General features: G+C 40.3%; 3 protein-coding genes and 1 long non-coding RNA gene across 10 annotated transcripts in view; 3 read left to right on the top strand and 1 right to left on the bottom strand.

The window, feature by feature from the left end:
• Positions 1–612: 612 nt before the first annotated feature.
• Positions 613–6144, top strand: smpd5 (sphingomyelin phosphodiesterase 5). Its single transcript, XM_058084624.1, has 8 exons — positions 613–698; positions 2544–3666; positions 4911–4986; positions 5064–5204; positions 5298–5387; positions 5459–5522; positions 5588–5747; positions 5829–6144. Exons 2-8 carry the CDS (start codon positions 2626–2628, stop codon positions 5919–5921), a joined length of 1665 nt encoding a protein of 554 aa, XP_057940607.1. The 5' UTR covers positions 613–698; positions 2544–2625; the 3' UTR covers positions 5922–6144.
• An 846-nt stretch (positions 6145–6990) lies between these two features.
• malsu1 (mitochondrial assembly of ribosomal large subunit 1) lies at positions 6991–9714 on the top strand. 2 transcript variants are annotated; one of them, XM_058083819.1, is made up of 5 exons: positions 6991–7342; positions 8667–8842; positions 8927–9008; positions 9070–9221; positions 9370–9714. In XM_058083819.1, the coding sequence occupies exons 1-5, from the start codon at positions 7063–7065 to the stop codon at positions 9478–9480; spliced, it is 801 nt and encodes a 266-aa protein (XP_057939802.1). In that variant the 5' UTR covers positions 6991–7062; the 3' UTR covers positions 9481–9714. The 2 variants fall into 2 exon arrangements, with proteins under 2 accessions (XP_057939802.1, XP_057939803.1); XM_058083820.1 differs by having other exon boundaries at positions 9070–9261.
• Positions 7861–17783, bottom strand: part of LOC131136681 (uncharacterized) — a 22800-nt gene continuing 12877 nt past the window's right edge. For 3 of the 5 annotated variants that reach the window (XR_009131781.1, XR_009131782.1, XR_009131780.1), the window contains 3 exons: positions 11375–11475; positions 11063–11163; positions 7861–10328 (listed from right to left, as the gene is read on the bottom strand). This is a non-coding gene — a long non-coding RNA (uncharacterized LOC131136681). Of the gene's footprint in view, positions 10329–11062; positions 11164–11374; positions 11645–12046; positions 12782–17783 lie in introns of those variants that run through there. The other 2 variants (XR_009131784.1, XR_009131783.1) reach the window with 2 other exon arrangements.
• LOC131136680 (peptide YY-like) overlaps positions 9867–17783 on the top strand; it is a 10749-nt gene continuing 2832 nt past the window's right edge. For both annotated transcript variants that reach the window (XM_058083822.1, XM_058083821.1), the window contains exon 1: positions 9867–17779. The gene's annotated coding sequence lies outside the window, so the exon portion shown is untranslated. The remainder of the gene's footprint in view (positions 17780–17783) is intronic.

Raw genomic sequence — 17783 nt, 5'->3', positions numbered from 1 at the left:
TTAGTTACGTGTATCGTTCTGAGTACACTGGATGTTTTGAATTAAAAATGTATATCACACAATCGGTGTGAATATTATGTTGATTTCAATCAGATTTAAGTTTAAACTTCTGTATTTTGCTTTCAGTAATAGCTTCCAGCAGCAGCAGTGAATACACTAATTTGAAGATGTGCTTTTACTGCCATCTAGTGGCTACTTGAAGTTAGGTTTCGTTACTGTGTGTGGTAATAAAATAGGGGGCGAACAGTAATAGTGCATTTGACTATGCAAACAAAGGTACCTGCAGTATTATATGATTGATATAACCAGTTTGGTGTTAACCATGTCATTTTAATACTTATACAGTGTGTATGAAATGGAGATTTAATCTCATGTAATCTGCAAGAAAGGTAAGGAATATTAGCTTGCATTTTGATCATAACTCATTTCTTATCACGAATTGTCATGCCAAGCATGTAGAGGCGAGAAACAAAAACATATTGCATGCAATTTACATTAATTTTGCGTTTTTTTTAAAGAAAATATATTATTTTGAGGCGTTATTGTACCGAATTGCAATGTAGGAGAAGAAATTGGTAAGTGAGGAAGTGTAGTGGCTTTGTGCTGTGTCACGTGTGAACAGGTGAGGTCACGTGGCATAAGGTGACGTCACTTGGGTTAGCCTGGCTTAATAATAATAATGAGAGGCTGAGGACGTGGTAAGTGTCTATTTGGACTACTTCGTTCCTTCTTTGGTGTGCTAAAAATGTGGCGGTTATTAATTTAATACGTGATATGGTTACATAATGAGCTGTGACGTGAATGTGTTAGCAACTTGATAGAGATGGACTACAGCTGGAGACACATACGCCCAGGTTTCCTAGCTAGATAAGACCGTCTTGAGTTAGCCGAGGCTAGCTAAACAGATGCGATATTGATTTTAATTACAATAATATCAACGTACTTGAATATTGTATGTATGTTATACGAATCTGGGTTTATCATACGGCTACATACTGTACGTACACAAGAGTGTGTTTATAAGAGTGTGTTTAATATTTGTTGTTGACTGTTAGCTTAGCATACGGACACACCGGCGAAGACGTTAGCATACAAACATTTGACTACGAATGTCCGAATTACAACAAGCACTTCCTTTTCGTATCTCTATATTGATATAATACAGATTATAATAGTTTATTATCTGTTTTTCTTCCTTCAAAATGATGAATGGACGCTAATGCGTAGTTCGATAGGGCAGCCTGTAATGTGCAACTTCCTGGTTGTTTGAATGTTCCGCCCTGAGTCCAGCTGACTCCTGTTAAAAGCTAAATCCATTCAAAATCAGTATTGACAAAATAAATGATGTTTAAACACACAACAACCATAGCTGTTCTCTCTTTAAAGCATATTTTATGTGACTGACTTTATTAAATTAATATTTATAATGACCCCAATACGGATATTGCTTGGTGACATTATGCTGTTAAACTACAAAAAAGACTGTTAAGCTAGGGGTCCCCAACAGACAGCTAGTGGGGCTCATGATGGCCTGGGGCTGCATGAGTGCTGCCGGCATGATGGCGTCTAATGTACAAACAAAACCTTTTAGTTACGTGTATCGTTCTGAGTACACTGAATGTTTTCCATTCAAAATGTATGTGCATTGACGATTACTACAATAGCATGCTTTTAACAAGCATTTCATTCATTGAACCGCACCACCAAAACAGCCATTAATTCTACTTTTAGGTTTGCTTTTCACTTAAAAAGTGCTCTCTGTGATGTCACAGTGGTCCCGACTTCCTTATATGGGCTTACCAGTGTGCAAGCTGTTAGCTGTAGAGCTGAATGGGACCAATCACGGAGGATTGGGCGGGTCGCGGGTGGAAAAAATAGAACAGACCGTTTTTAAGTGCAGATTCAGGAAGCTCTATAAAGTTTTCTATGTTGGCTATTGCATGTAGCTGCTCTATAGGAGTCCACAACTCAATACAAAGGGTCAGAAAATTTGAATAATTGGTCTCCTTTAAATTTCTTGGACATAGGAAATTCTTCCCTTGTTAAGCCCTCACGCAATACAATACTACAATACAATATAAATGATTAGGTGCAGATTCAGGAAGATCTGTTTGATGGAAGCGCTAAAAAAAATACTAAACTAGGCATCCCCAAAAGACAGCTAGTGGGGTTTGTGATGGCCTGGGGCTGCATGAGTGCTGCCGGCATGGGGGTGCTGCGGTTCATTGAGGGAAGCATACATTTTGTGACATTTGGGAGCGGAGCATGAACTCATCACTTGGGGTAACTAGTATTTATGGATCTGACAAAAAGCATTAATTACAATTAAATGGAATATTTTATATTTACTATGTTTTTCTTTTTGTCTTTTCTGTAAAAGATTCTGTTGCACTACTTTCTGTATTTATTTGACTTCCACATACCAGAAGCGTGTCAGTGAATCCCAGCGCATGTGCAGGCATGAAGCCATCGCCATTCTTGTAAAACCAGATTGTATTGTGATGTGGTGTCGTAACGTGCGGCTTCTTTTTTCCTGTCTCCAGCGCCCCACTGGGTCCCACGAAAGAATGAAGCTGCGCCCGATTTCTGGTTGAAGTTTAAAGAAAGTGTCCTCCTGGCGTGGCCATGGAGACTTCCCCATTTCCCAACCGGTGCGTTGCAGGCCTCCACGCGGCGGGATGGGCGTTGATTCTACCCTGCTTCTGGTTTCTTGACCGACTCATCGCTGTGTGCAAGTCTACCACACTTGAGAAGACGCAGAGGCTAGAAGAAGGATGCTACCTCCGTCCCCTGAAAGTTGTTTTTGGCTCCATCGCTTTCAGTATTCTTTTTCTCCTCACGGCGCCTGTAGCCTTGCTGGGCTTCCTGCTGTGGGCGCCGCTGCAAGCGTGGCGCAGACCCTTCTGCTACCACCGGGAGGCGACATCGTTGCAGTGTGAGTCACACCGAGGCTTTGAACTGGAAGGGAAGGCGTCGTTTTGTTTCGCATCGGCCAATTTGTGTCTTCTACCGGATAGCCTAGCTCGCTTCAATAACCTGGGACACACCCAACGCAGGGCGCTAGCCATTGGCGAATGCATAGCCATGAGCGTGAGCCGACCCAACATCCGCATCTTTATCGACTCCCCCAGCAGCTGCAGTACCGTCAGCCCCTCCGATAGCATCGTCCCCGCGGTCAATTCGTCCTCGTTTAGCGCTACAGACCGCCAGGTTCCACCTCCAGAGAGTGATGTCTCGGGAGGAAAGCCTAGCAACCAAGTTGAGGTGGCGCCCATCCAGCATAACTCCAACCAGAACTCCAACCAGCAGGGCCAGCGCAGCGCCCCCCGCGCTTTGCTCTCCCGTGGTCTTGGCCAGCAGGATGATGTCCCCTGGGAAGTGTCGACATTTTTCCCCGCCAACGTGGACATCCTCTGCTTAGAGGAAGTGTTCGATAAGAGAGCCGCGCAGAAACTCACCCGGGCGCTAAGTCCTCTGTTTGGTCACATTCTCTACGACATTGGAGGGTATGCCTGCCAGCCGCCGTGCAGCTGTTCCACTTTCAAGTTCTTCAACAGCGGCCTCTTCCTTGCCAGTCGCTTCCCCATCCAGGAGGCCCAGTACCACTGCTTTCCCAACAGCCGAGGAGAAGATGCCTTGGCTGCCAAGGGCCTCCTCGCTGCTAAGGTACGAGCTTTCCTGCTTGTATGGAGTGTTTACTTTCACACCAGTCAAAGTCAAGTCACAGGATTGTAATCAATCGCAGGTCACATTGGGCTCAAACATTGGCAAGACAATATTTTTACTTCCTGTTTTGAGTCCTTGGTATTGTATTGATTCGTGATAATGTATATTTTTACACACATAAATGCCTCATTATATATATATATATATATTTACGGCCCCTCTACCAATTTTTGCCAATTTTTTAACCCAATGTGACCTGCAATTCATTGCATGCTGTGGATGTTTTGTGTTTTTGTTTTGTTGCACCGTGAGCAAGTATGTCATTCTGTGTGATTGACCATCTATATACCATCTGTGTACATATATATAGATGTGGATGTTTTGTGTTTTCGTTTTGTTGCACCGTGAGCAAATGTCATTCTGTGTGATTGACCATATATACATATATATAGATGGTCAATCACACAGAATGACATATTTTCGTTTTTTGTTTTGTTGCACCGTGACCAAATATGCCATTCTGTGTGACTGACCATCTATATACCATCTATATATATATGTATATATATATATATATGTATATATATATAGATGTGGATGTTTTGTGGTTTTGTTTTGTTGCACCGTGAGCAAAAATACCATATATATATATATATAGTATATAGATGGTCAATCACACAGAATGACATATTATCGTTTTTGTTTTGTTGCACCCTGAGCAAAAGTGTCATTCTGTGTGATTGACCATCTATATACCATCTATATGTATGTATATATATATATATATATATATGTATTATATATATAGATGGTCAATCACACAGAATGACATATTTGCTCACTGTGCAACAAAACGAAACCACAAAACATCCACAGCATGCTAACGCATCACATAAATCATATGAGCGATAAACAACATCTAAGTGCTACAAATAACTTAAAACTCTTACTTCCAAATGCCCGCAAGGCATGCTGGGTAGAAGAACAAAACATTGGATATCAAGCAACAGATTGTATCTGACTATTTTTGGCGACTCAGGCATGCCACAATAGCACTGCAAGTCATGTGGGCGGGGGGATATAATTTGGAAATTAAGACGCTTGGTGGGCCACAGTTTGGCCACCCCTGTCCCAGACTGACAATGGAAATATTAAGCAATATTAATACTTTAATTTTTTTCTTATTGATGGAGATGTCGGACTTCTAACACCCACTAACACCCACTTCTATTCTATTCTATCAGGTGGTGATTGGGAAGAACCAGAAGCAGAGCGAAGTGGTTGGTTATTTTAACTGCATCCACCTTCACGCACCAGAAGGTGAACGTGGTTTTCCTTGAGGAGAAACCAAGTAAGTCCTCATCAACTCCGAGTCCTGAGCATCTCTTTGAAATCAGGCGAAGGAGAGATCCGCTGCGAGCAGCTGAACATGGTGACCAAGTGGATCGGGGATTTCCAAGCCGCCAACAGACAACCCGACGAGGAAGTGGCTTTCGATGTACTTTGCGGCGACTTTAACTTCGACAACTGCTCGCCAGGTGATTTTTGCACGTCTCCTTTTTGCAATTTATGTTCAATTCCGCTCTGGGATTATCCACTTTAGTGCAGAGCTGTTTCCCTGTCTTTTCCAGATGACACTTTGGAACAGAATCACTGTCTCTTTGAGGAATATAAAGACCCTTGCAGGGCGGGGCCCGGGAAAGAGAAGCCCTGGGTCGTTGGTGCGTGATAAAACAGTCTGAGCGCGTGCGGGAACGCATTTGCATATCCGATGTAAATGTCTGTGTTTCAGGTACTCTACTAGAGCAGCCGACGCTATACGATGAGTGTGTAAACACCCCGGAAAACCTACAAAGGTGCATTCAAGTCGCCCATTTTACGAGTGTCAACATAACCAACATGGAATTGTGTTTCTGTGCAGGACTTTGGAGAGCGAGTTGCTCAGAAAGCGTTACATCTGCCCCCCCGTCCCCGCCTCAGACTCGCCGTTGGTTTACCCCGAAACCGACCAACCGTGGATCGGACGGCGGATTGATTATATCCTCTTTCGGGAAAAGTCCATCTCAAAGCACTGCAGAACAGTACGTGGCTGCACTCTTTCTTTCTTAAACCGGTTCCAACCGGTTTGTCTGTTACCTAAAACGTCGACTTTGTCATTTTAGGAAGTGGAAGAAGTATCGTTTATTACCCAGCTGGCTGGCCTAACAGACCACATCCCTGTGGGCTTGAGACTAAATGTAACCATGGACTCGTGATGGTGTGGGGACATAGTGTTGTGTTCAGGTTCACAGAAAGGGACCAAATGTACACGTTTACATTGCTAAAAAAAAAAAAAAAAGCCATAATTTTAAAATGTTTACATCATTTAAAATGGGATTTGCTGCTGATGCATTCACATATCTGACGTATGTGAAATATCTCAGGTGGTATTTAAATTTAATAAATATATGGGTTTGCCTGGATACGCCCCATGTTGTATATAGGCCTCTTCTTGATTTTGTATATGTATGGGTTTTTTTTGTAATTCCCTACAGAAATAAATATAAATAACATAAGTCTATACAATTTGACAAATTTGCAGGGCCCCGATTTCATAAATGATATTGGCGTTGTCGTAACAAGTCATATTTTCACTGACTTTCCATATTCCCTGATACCGTTTATGCATAATTTTTTGAATATGAACAACAAGCTGAGCAGTTTCAGCAAGAATCTAACCTACAGAAGGCAGACTTTGCTTTGCTTTTTTGCGTATATGCCACATGCCATTTTTAGTGAGCATAATATTACCAGAAATAATGGCTGATACGAAAAAAACCCGACATCAAACGCAACATCAGCGCCCCACAATTAGTTTGAAAAATTGTGTCGACCAATGTAATTTAAAACCTTAGCGTTATATTGTGTTTCTCATATATCTCATTTAAATACATTCATCATTTTAAGGCAGAATTACCATAAAATGTTAGTTTGTACATATCACATATCACTGCCATTTTGCTACAAGCATTCACACTCTTCTGTACAACTATGAAACATAATGCATGTTTTTAACATACATGTTTTTAGGAGGAAGTCGAATAAACATGCAAACTCTACACAATGATTCAAAACCACAACTGTAATTATGGCGTCTCATATGACATTTTAATAAGCATATTCTTAAAAAACACGTGAAACTTATTTATAGTATATATTCTGTTGTATAATTACGGTATCGAAATGTGGCGTAATATATTCCATCGCTAGGTGGCGATGTAGTGCGTGTGTACCGCACAAAAAACGAAGAAGACGTAAAACCCAATCAAAATCCAAGACACTTTTTTTACTTCCTGTTTTGAGTCCTTGCTACCACGCGTGAAGGTGCTAGCTATCGTATTGTATTTATTCGTGATAATGAATATTTTTACACGCTTAAACGCCTTATTATGTAAAAGAAGAGTTTGCTCTGCTTACAAAGTTCTGCGCCACAGCCAGTTAATTCATCGAAACACTGCTACAAATGTAACCTTATGTTCGTCTCTACGCTTGGCTTCTGTTGACCCCTTTTTAACAAAAAGATGTTTTTCGGACACCGACGTCGGGACCAGGACGCCACCGACGAACAGTGACGTTATGCGGCATGAATCACCGGAGCCGGAGACCGACTTTAATGACAACCGTCACCTGAGCCAAAGTGAGTTAAAGCAGCTTTATTTGATTCAATTAGATCAACACCGGGAGGCAATATGATCGTCATAAGTGAGATATTAATTCCATGTCATTGTGTGATACAAAGGGAAGCAGCTTTGGAAAATAGTCGTTCATATTTCAGCGACTGTAGATAAATCATGCAAATTGCTGCATTAATAACCATAGACCCATTTTACTTCGAGTTTCATCTTCTCGTGAATTGTGTCGAAACCGAGTAATTCCCACTTTGTGTGTTTTTAAGAGATAATTACACCTAAAAAAATGACATCATTTAGATAAATTAATGGACGTTTTGAAGCGTTGATGTAACGTAATGTACCAATTTCACCACTAGGTGGCGTAACTTAAAGTCATACAATAGACTTAGTCGGTAGTGTGTTAAATCAAGTTTAATAACAAAGTGGATAGCAGCACACAAGAAATAACACAAGTACTATGAAGTATTTGCAGTGTACATTTCTATACTCGAACATTGGCATTTTCTGCCGTTTTTGGGTGCTTCTGGGGCCCCTGTTGAGTGTGTGTGAGGTTTCCCCTGTGTTTTTGACCAGAAAAGTTCATTAGAAGCAAGTTGGAAAAAAACTGGAAAAAACGACATACTAACCTCTTAGGTTTTTTGTCAAAAATTGACGCCCTAAAATTTTGGGATTTTATGCCATTTCTGGGTGCTTCTGGGGCCCCCAGTTGAGTGTGTGTGAGGTTTCCTGTGTTTTTTCAACCAGAAAAGTTCATTAGAAGCACGTTGAAAAAACGGAAAAAAATGACATACTAACCCCTTACGTTTTTTGTCAAAAATTGACGCCCTAAAATTTTGGCATTTTATGCCATTTTTGGGTGCCCCTGGGGCCCCTGTTGAGTGTGTGTGAGGTTTCCCGTTTTTTTTTTTACCAGAAAAGTTCATTAGAAGCACGTTGAAAAAAACCAAAAAATGACATACTAACCCCTTACGTTTTTTTTCAAAAATTGACGCCCGAAAAATTTGGCATTTTATGCCGTTTTTGGGTGCTTCTGGGGCCCCTGTTGAGTGTGTGTGAGGTTTCCCTTGTTTTTTTACCAGAAAGGTTCATTAGAAGCACGTTGAAAAAACTGAAAAAAACGACATACTAACCTCTTAAGTTTTTTGTCAAAAATCACCGCCCTCGAACATTGGCATTTTCTGCCATTTTTGGGTGCTTCTGGGGCCCCTGTTGAGTGTGTGTGAGGTTTCCCCTGTGTTTTTCACCAGAAAAGTTCAATGTCAACTGTACTGTATTATGAAATAAATACTATACATAATTTAGTTGATACATCTTTTAATTCATTTCCAGGGTCGACCGAGACGTTCAACCTGGATGTTTTGGTGTCTTTGCTGCGACAGGAGAACGCAGACGACATCTGTGTGATTAAATTACCGGAGCACATCAAATACACCCAGTACATCATCGTGGTCAGCGGCGTGTCACCCAGACACCTCCGTGCGATGGCCCTTTACGCCATCAAAGTGGTAAATGACCTGCAATTTCTCCCTCCTCTGACACATAAAACCTGTTCTCTTTATCTTCAACCATCGCTTCTTTCCTCCGTTTAGTACAAATTTGTGAGACGGGATCACAATCCTCATGTGAAGATTGAAGGAAAGACTGCAGAAGACTGGCTTTGTATTGACTTTGGTATGTAAAACAAGCATCGGGTGTCATGCTTAGACATGAGCTGTGTCTGTCTATCCTGCAGGGAATATGGTGGTCCACTTCATGCTTCCGGAGACCAGGGAAGTGTACGAACTGGAGAAACTGTGGACTCTGCGTTCCCACGATGAACAACTGAGCCGAATCCCTGATGAGAAGCTCCCAGAAGACTTTATATATGACCTTGAAGACGCCAAAGCGTGACTTAAACCAGCATTCTGTTGTCATATAACATAACGTATCTTTGTTCCAGTTCGCTCATTCAAATAAAGTTATATTTTTGTAGAGTACTGTACAGTCAAAGTGACTCAAATATTGTAACACTGTGTTTTTTTTTTTTATGAAGGTCCAAGAAGCAACAATTCCGACAAGGGCTACAACTCGACATGCGGTTTCCTCCGTCACTTCCTGTCCGTCATCTCTCCATGGCAACACATGCACAAATGGTCTTCATTAGTTCCTCAGTAACTACTCAAAATGTATTATTTTCGTTCCTCAGCAACTAGTCTAAATGTTTATGCTTTAGTCATCAGTTCTTCATTAGTTCCTTGGTAACTACTCTAAATGTATGTGCCTTAGCTCCTTGGTAAATACTCAAGTTCTACATCAGTTGCTCAGTAACTCCTCTAAATGTATGTGTTAGTTATTAGTTCCTCAGTAACTACTCTAAATGTATGTGCCTTAGTCATCAGTTCTTCATTAGTTCCTTGGTAACTACTCCAAATGTATGGGCCATAGTTCCTTGTAAGTACTCACGAGTATTACATCTGTTGCTCAGTAACTACTCTAAATGTATGTGTTAGTTATTAGTTCCTCAGCAACTACTCTAAATGTATGTTATTAGTTCCTCAGTAACTACTCTAAATGTATGTGTTAGTTATTAGTTCCTCAGTAACTACTCTAAATGTATGTGTTATTAGTTCCTCAGTAACTACTCTAAATGTATGTGTTAGTTATTAGTTCCTCAGTAACTACTCTAAATGTATGTGTTATTAGTTCCTCAGTAACTACTCTAAATGTATGTGTTAGTTATTAGTTCCTCAGTAACTACTCTACATGTATGTGCGTTAGTTCCTTGGTATGTACTCATTAGTTTTACGTCAGTTGCTCAGTAACTACTCTAAGCATTGTGGTCTGAGGCAGCGTGAGTGCTGCCGTCACCAAGGAGCTGTGGTTCATCTATGAAGTCCAAAATGTTCTGTGACATTCCGAAGCAGAGATTGGTCTTTCCAACATGATGCCGAGCCCAAACGCACCTCCGAGATGATCAAGGTGATGGCGTCTCCTCCAGACCCAATGAAGCACCTGTGGATGGACAACACCTAATTTAGGCAACCATGGCGATGTGGGGACTTTGGTGGCTGACATGTGAAGGTTGTTCTTTATAAATACGAGCAAAAGGCTAGCATGGTTTTGTGATATTAAGATAGAAAATACTATTTATTTCCCTATTTGGGAATCTAACAACATCCTACTACGCCGCCAATGGTCTTTGACTTAGCAAGTGAGCGTTGCGTGCCATTGAGCCTCCCCGTACGTCACACTACAGCACAACGTGAACCAAATGTAGAAATAATGAAGAAAGCGATTAGGAAGCCATGTTTACAAGTCCGTGCCTCCATGCCGCTTGTCAAGATGACTGATGACAAAAAGGAAAGAAATGAGTGGACAATAACAGGTGCATACATTATACATCCTATTTTGTCATTATGGGACGCCATTTTTCTTCTGCTGTGGCTCACGCTGTCATCAGCGTAGTCATTTTACCATTAATGAGCATCCTGCTAAGACACATCAGCTGTCTTCACTTTGGACACCACACTCCATTACCCTCTGGATGCTACGTCACGACTTCACTAACTTTTAGCTCAAACCACTGCAATACACTCACTGGCCACCAGGGGTACCAAGATCCAAATATACAGTGGAAGTTTGGTTAGCATCATTAATTCCTTCCACAAAGTAACCAAAACATTGAACAGTTGAACAGAAAAGTTCATAAGAAGCAAGTTGAAAAAAACAAAAAACGACATACTAACCTCTTACGTTTTTTGTCAAAAATCACCGCCCTCGAACATTGGCATTTTCTGCCGTTTTTGGGTGCTTCTGGGGCCTCTGTTGAGCGTGTGTGAGGTGTTCCCTGTTTTTGTGGACCAGAAAAGTTCATTAGAAGCAAGTTGAAAAAAATGACGTTCTTTTCAAAAATCGACGCCCGAAAATTTTGGCATTTTATGCCGTTTTTGGGTGCTTCTGGGGCCCCTGTTGAGTGTGTGTGAGGTTTCCTGTGTTTTTTTTCACCAGAAAAGTGCATTAGAAGCAAGTTGAAAAATACAAAAAAACGACATACTAACCTCTTACGTTTTTTGTCAAAAATCACCGCCCTCGAACATTGGCATTTTCTGCCGTTTTTGGGTGCTTCTGGGGCCTCTGTTGAGCGTGTGTGAGGTGTCCCCTGTTTTTGTGGACCAGAAAAGTTCATTAGAAGCAAGTTGAAAAAACTGAAAAAAACGACATACTAACCCCTTACGTTTTTTGTCAAAAATCGACGCCCGAAAATTTGGGCATTTTCTGCCGTTTTTGGGTGCTTCTGGGGCCTCTGTTGAGCGTGTGTGAGGTGTTCCCTGTTTTTGTGGACCAGAAAAGTGCATTAGAAGCACGTTGAAAAAACTGAAAAAAACGACATACTAACCCCTTACGTTTTTTGTCAAAAATTGACGCCCTAAAATGTTGGCATTTTATGCCATTTTTGGGTGCTTCTGGGCCCCCTGTTGAGTATGTGTGAGGTTTCCCTTGTTTTTTCAACCAGAAAAGTGCATTAGAAGCACGTTGAAAAAACTGAAAAAAACGACATACTAACCCCTTACGTTTTTTTCAAAAATTGACGCCCGAAAATTTTGGCCTTTTATGCCATTTTTGGGTGCTTCTGGGCCCCCTGTTGAGTATGTGTGAGGTTTCCCTTGTTTTTTCAACCAGAAAAGTGCATTAGAAGCAAGTTGAAAAATACAAAAAAACGACATACTAACCTCTTACATTTTTTGTCAAAAATCACCGTCCTCGAACATTGGCATTTTCTGCCGTTTTTGGGTGCTTCTGGGGCCTCTGTTGAGCGTGTGTGAGGTGTTCCCTGTTTTTGTGGACCAGAAAAGTTCATTAGAAGCAAGTTGAAAAAACTGAAAAAAACGACATCCTAACCCCTTACGTTTTTTGTCAAAAATCGATGCCCGAAAATTTTGCCATTTTATGCCATTTTTGGGTGCTTCTGGGGCCCCTGTTGAGTGTGTGTGAGGTTCCCCCTGTCTTTTTGACCAGAAAAGTTCATTAGAAGCACGTTGAAAAAACTGAAAAAAACGACATACTAACCCCTTACGTTTTTTGTCAAAAATTGACGCCCGAAAATTTTGGCATTTTATGCCGTTTTTGGGTGCTTCTGGGCCCCCTGTTGAGTATGTGTGAGGTTTCCCTTGTTTTTTCAACCAGAAAAGTGCATTAGAAGCAAGTTGAAAAATACAAAAAAACGACATACTAACCTCTTACGTTTTTTGTCAAAAATCACCGCCCTCGAACATTGGCATTTTATGCCGTTTTTGGGTGCTTCTGGGGCCCCTGTTCAGTATGTGTGAGGTTCCCCCTGTCTTTTTGACCAGAAAAGTTCATTAGAAGCAAGTTGAAAAAAATGAAAAAAAACGACATACTAACCCTTTACGTTTTTTGTCAAAAATTGACGCCCTAAAATTTTGCCATTTTATGCCATTTTTGGGTGCTTCTGGGGCCCCTGTTGAGTGTGTGTGAGGTTTCCTGTGTTTTTTTCACCAGAAAAGTGCATTAGAAGCACGTTGAAAAAACTGAAAAAAACGACATACTAACCCCTTACGTTTTTTGTCAAAAATCGACGCCCGAAAATTTTGGCATTTTATGCCATTTTTGGGTGCTTCTGGGGCCCCTGTTGAGTGAGTGAGGTTTCCCTTGTTTTTTTGACCAGAAAAGTTCATTAGAAGCAAGTTGAAAAAAATGAAAAAAACCACATACTAACCCCTTACGTTTCTTTCAAAAATCGACGCCCGAAAATTTTGGCATTTTATGCCGTTTTTGGGTGCTTCTGGGGCCTCTGTTGAGCGTGTGTGAGGTGTTCCCTGTTTTTGTGGACCAGAAAAGTTCATTAGAAGCAAGTTGAAAAAAATGAAAAAAACGACATACTAACCCCTTACGTTTTTTGTCAAAAATCGATGCCCGAAAATTTTGGCATTTTATGCCATTTTTGGGGGCTTCTGGGCCCCCTGTTGAGTGTGTGTGAGGTTTCCTGTGTTTTTTTCACCAGAAAAGTGCATTAGAAGCACGTTGAAAAAACTGAAAAAAACGACATACTAACCCCTTACGTTTTTTGTCAAAAATTGACGCCCTAAAATGTTGGCATTTTATGCCATTTTTGGGTGCTTCTGGGCCCCCTGTTGAGTATGTGTGAGGTTTCCCTTGTTTTTTCAACCAGAAAAGTGCATTAGAAGCACGCTGAAAAAAATGAAAAAAACCACATACTAACCCCTTACGTTTTTTTCAAAAATTGACGCCCGAAAATTTTGGCATTTTATGCCATTTTTGGGTGCTTCTGGGCCCCCTGTTGAGTATGTGTGAGGTTTCCCTTGTTTTTTCAACCAGAAAAGTGCATTAGAAGCAAGTTGAAAAATACAAAAAAACGACATACTAACCTCTTACGTTTTTTGTCAAAAATCACCGTCCTCGAACATTGGCATTTTCTGCCGTTTTTGGGTGCTTCTGGGGCCTCTGTTGAGCGTGTGTGAGGTGTTCCCTGTTTTTGTGGACCAGAAAAGTTCATTAGAAGCAAGTTGAAAAAACTGAAAAAAACGACATCCTAACCCCTTACGTTTTTTGTCAAAAATCGATGCCCGAAAATTTTGCCATTTTATGCCATTTTTGGGTGCTTCTGGGGCCCCTGTTGAGTGTGTGTGAGGTTCCCCCTGTCTTTTTGACCAGAAAAGTTCATTAGAAGCACGTTGAAAAAACTGAAAAAAACGACATACTAACCCCTTACGTTTTTTTCAAAAATCGACGCCCGAAAATTTTGGCCTTTTATGCCGTTTTTGGGTGCTTCTGGGGCCCCTGTTGAGTGTGTGTGAGGTTTCCTGTGTTTTTTTCACCAGAAAAGTGCATTAGAAGCACGTTGAAAAAACTGAAAAAAACGACATACTAACCCCTTACGTTTTTTGTCAAAAATTGACGCCCTAAAATGTTGGCATTTTATGCCATTTTTGGGTGCTTCTGGGCCCCCTGTTGAGTATGTGTGACCAGAAAAGTTCATTAGAAGCAAGTTGAAAAAAATGAAAAAAACGACATACTAACCCCTTACGTTTTTTGTCAAAAATCGATGCCCGAAAATTTTGGCATTTTATGCCGTTTTTGGGTGCTTCTGGGGCCCCTGTTCAGTATGTGTGAGGTTCCCCCTGTCTTTTTGACCAGAAAAGTTCATTAGAAGCAAGTTGAAAAAAATGAAAAAAACGACATACTAACCCTTTACGTTTTTTGTCAAAAATTGACGCCCTAAAATTTTGCCATTTTATGCCATTTTTGGGTGCTTCTGGGGCCCCTGTTGAGTGTGTGTGAGGTTTCCTGTGTTTTTTTCACCAGAAAAGTGCATTAGAAGCACGTTGAAAAAACTGAAAAAAACGACATACTAACCCCTTACGTTTTTTGTCAAAAATCGACGCCCGAAAATTTTGGCATTTTATGCCATTTTTGGGTGCTTCTGGGGCCCCTGTTGAGTGAGTGAGGTTTCCCTTGTTTTTTTGACCAGAAAAGTTCATTAGAAGCAAGTTGAAAAAAATGAAAAAAACCACATACTAACCCCTTACGTTTCTTTCAAAAATCGACGCCCGAAAATTTTGGCATTTTATGCCGTTTTTGGGTGCTTCTGGGGCCTCTGTTGAGCGTGTGTGAGGTGTTCCCTGTTTTTGTGGACCAGAAAAGTTCATTAGAAGCAAGTTGAAAAAAATGAAAAAAACGACATACTAACCCCTTACGTTTTTTGTCAAAAATCGATGCCCGAAAATTTTGGCATTTTATGCCATTTTTGGGGGCTTCTGGGCCCCCTGTTGAGTGTGTGTGAGGTTTCCTGTGTTTTTTTCACCAGAAAAGTGCATTAGAAGCACGTTGAAAAAACTGAAATAAACGACATACTAACCTCTTACGTTTTTTGTCAAAAATCACCGCCCTCGAACATTGGCATTTTCTGCCGTTTTTGGGTGCTTCTGGGGCCTCTGTTGAGCGTGTGTGAGGTGTTCCCTGTTTTTGTGGACCAGAAAAGTTCATTAGAAGCAAGTTGAAAAAAATGAAAAACGACATACTAACCCCTTACGTTTTTTGTCAAAAATTGACGCCCTAAAATTTTTGCATTTTATGCCATTTTTGGGTGCATCTGGGGCCCGTTGAGCGTGTATGAGGTTTTTCCTGTGTTTTTGACCAGAAAAGTTTATTAGAAGCAAGTTGAAAAAAAACAAAAACATATACATTTTTAACAACTTCATTCTTAAAATCTCACATTATTATTTTTCTCGATATGGGCCTAATATCCTGTTTTACTTTGGTTTTATGAATGCATCACCAAACCTACTTTTTGTTGTTTTAGCATTACATTTACAGATTCTTCTCTTGTTTTTTTGCCATTTAATGTCCTTTTAATTTTTATATTTCATAACAAATTGTGTTTTTTGCCACATCCTGCCAAGACTTTCCCCACCAATCTACTGCAATTCTGGGAAAGCGGTGTTACAGCGTCCCCATTTCGGCGCCGTCTGTGAAGTACAGCTCTAAAAGTTGAAAGGTTTGAGTGATTTCGGCAGCATTTATCGAACACCGTTTTGAGTTTGAAACGTTACTGGACACATATACGTACGTCGTGTCGGCATTAAAAACAATTGAATCTCTCCGCTGACTGCTCTTATTTATTATTTAAAGACTGCAATCAATGATACGCCAGCCTGTGAGTGTTTATGCAATTCATTGAAGTTTAATGTCTTAATGGAAGTCGGCGCTGGTTGCTAAGGAGCCCATCATGTTGTAAAACAGCAACATTGAAAAGGTATTGATCACTGAAGCACGCTGCACTCTAATGCACTTATACCCTGCAGCGTATCCGCATATTATTCTATTGCATCGTACACAGAGGGGCAGAAGTATTTGGACAGTAAGGGTATAAACTACTGGTCTTGTTTTCATTATTTTGGTACTTTAACTTTTAGTTTTAACAGTCTATTATTCATCATATTTAAGTCGATTTTACGCATTATTGGCTTAAATTAAGCATTTTCAAGCATAAAAATGTTCTAAATTAGCTACAATACACTGTAAAGTTTAAGACATGACTGGCCACTAGGTGTCACTACTAACACGCAACAGTATTATTATTTATCTGGCAAAATAATAACATAATAATAAAAATAGTCATCGTCAATATAATAATAATAACACGGGCTACTTAACCTGAAACGTATTGTTGACATTTATTCAAACAAGTCTTATCGATGTCTTAAATTATTATTTTCTCTGATTATATATACTGGCCACTAGGTGTCACTACTAACACGCGACAGTGGATCTCCAATATTATTATTTCTCTGGCAAAATAATAACATAATAATAATTTTTTTTATTTATTTAAGTCTTATCGATGTCTTAAATTACTTATTTTCTCAGATTATATACAAAATATTGGGAATGTGAACATGAAGGTGACTATAGGGGTGCTATAACATGTCTAGAGGGCTCTAATAATGGTCACAAACAGGTTTTCACCAACAGGTTTTTCTACAAAAATATTCAGTTTATTAATGTTGAAATTTTGTTTTTGAAATATTTTGTGGAAATTGACAACCAAATCATTGTGATAAACGAGGTATTCCTGTACTGTACTGTATATCTATTTATTCGGCACATTATTATTATTATTTATTATTATACGGGAGACAGGCAACGCCATTTCGTTGGCAATTTCACTGCTGTGTTTTTGTGCAATGACAATAAAGTCATATAATATATATAATTTATTTATTTAATATTTATTTATTTAATATATATAAAGTCTATCTATCTGAACTGTACTGTACTGTACGCAAAAACACAGCTGAATGTGACAGGGTAGTCTGTATAGACCAAAAACCAAATGTATATAGTGCAGTAAATGTGAGTACAAATTTCAATGCATTCATGTTTCCCTCAATGAACCGTGGCTCCACAGTGTCGGCAGCACTCATGCACCACTACCACTCACAGGCTACTTTAATTTCTGAACTTATATCCTGATGAAGTGGTTACGGAAATATGCAAGTCCCAAATTTTTCCCTTTTTCCTCCATGATAATGTTGTGATATCGGTCCCGAACGCCCCCCCGCTCGAGCCCACCCCTGCTTGGTCTTCATCCGAAACTGACGATGATAACCGTGAGTCAGACGTGACATATCGCGTAGAGTGTGTATACGGATGTGAGGTTTTTCATCTAAAGTTAGTTTCTGCCTCATTTAGTAGCTTACGCATGTATTCATTAGCCATAAGCGTCATAAAATAGCATCATTTGTATCACTGCCAGAGATTACTAATCAAATGAGGCGGTGGATGTTTCTCGGGGGAGCTTTAAAAGTGAAAGGCTGCCTTCCCCCGTTGGACACACCCTGCATAAAACACACAAGGCAGACAGAGGAGCGTTCAACAGAGTGGAAGTCATCGCGCAAGCAGCGTTTTCAGCCTTTAACAACGTAT

The sequence above is a fragment of the Doryrhamphus excisus genome, chromosome 10, assembly GCF_030265055.1.
Source record: "Doryrhamphus excisus isolate RoL2022-K1 chromosome 10, RoL_Dexc_1.0, whole genome shotgun sequence".
Classification (NCBI taxonomy): Eukaryota; Metazoa; Chordata; class Actinopteri; order Syngnathiformes; family Syngnathidae; genus Doryrhamphus; species Doryrhamphus excisus.
The sequence above is the reverse complement of the archived record's forward strand: the minus strand, read 5'-3'. Positions and strand labels throughout refer to the sequence as shown.

Excerpts from the sequence above, each read along its gene's own strand:
- malsu1 (XM_058083819.1), top strand. The coding sequence starts at position 7,063 with ATGAATATTTTTACACGCTTAAACGCCTTATTATGTAAAAGAAGAGTT. Across the intron at positions 8,843-8,926 it reads CCCTTTACGCCATCAAAGTG|TACAAATTTGTGAGACGGGA; the intron begins GTAAATGACCTG and ends TCCTCCGTTTAG. Across the intron at positions 9,222-9,369 it reads ATGACCTTGAAGACGCCAAA|GTCCAAGAAGCAACAATTCC; the intron begins GCGTGACTTAAA and ends TTTTTTATGAAG.
- smpd5 (XM_058084624.1), top strand. The coding sequence starts at position 2,626 with ATGGAGACTTCCCCATTTCCCAACCGGTGCGTTGCAGGCCTCCACGCG. Across the intron at positions 5,205-5,297 it reads CTTCGACAACTGCTCGCCAG|ATGACACTTTGGAACAGAAT; the intron begins GTGATTTTTGCA and ends TGTCTTTTCCAG. Across the intron at positions 5,748-5,828 it reads TCTCAAAGCACTGCAGAACA|GAAGTGGAAGAAGTATCGTT; the intron begins GTACGTGGCTGC and ends TTGTCATTTTAG.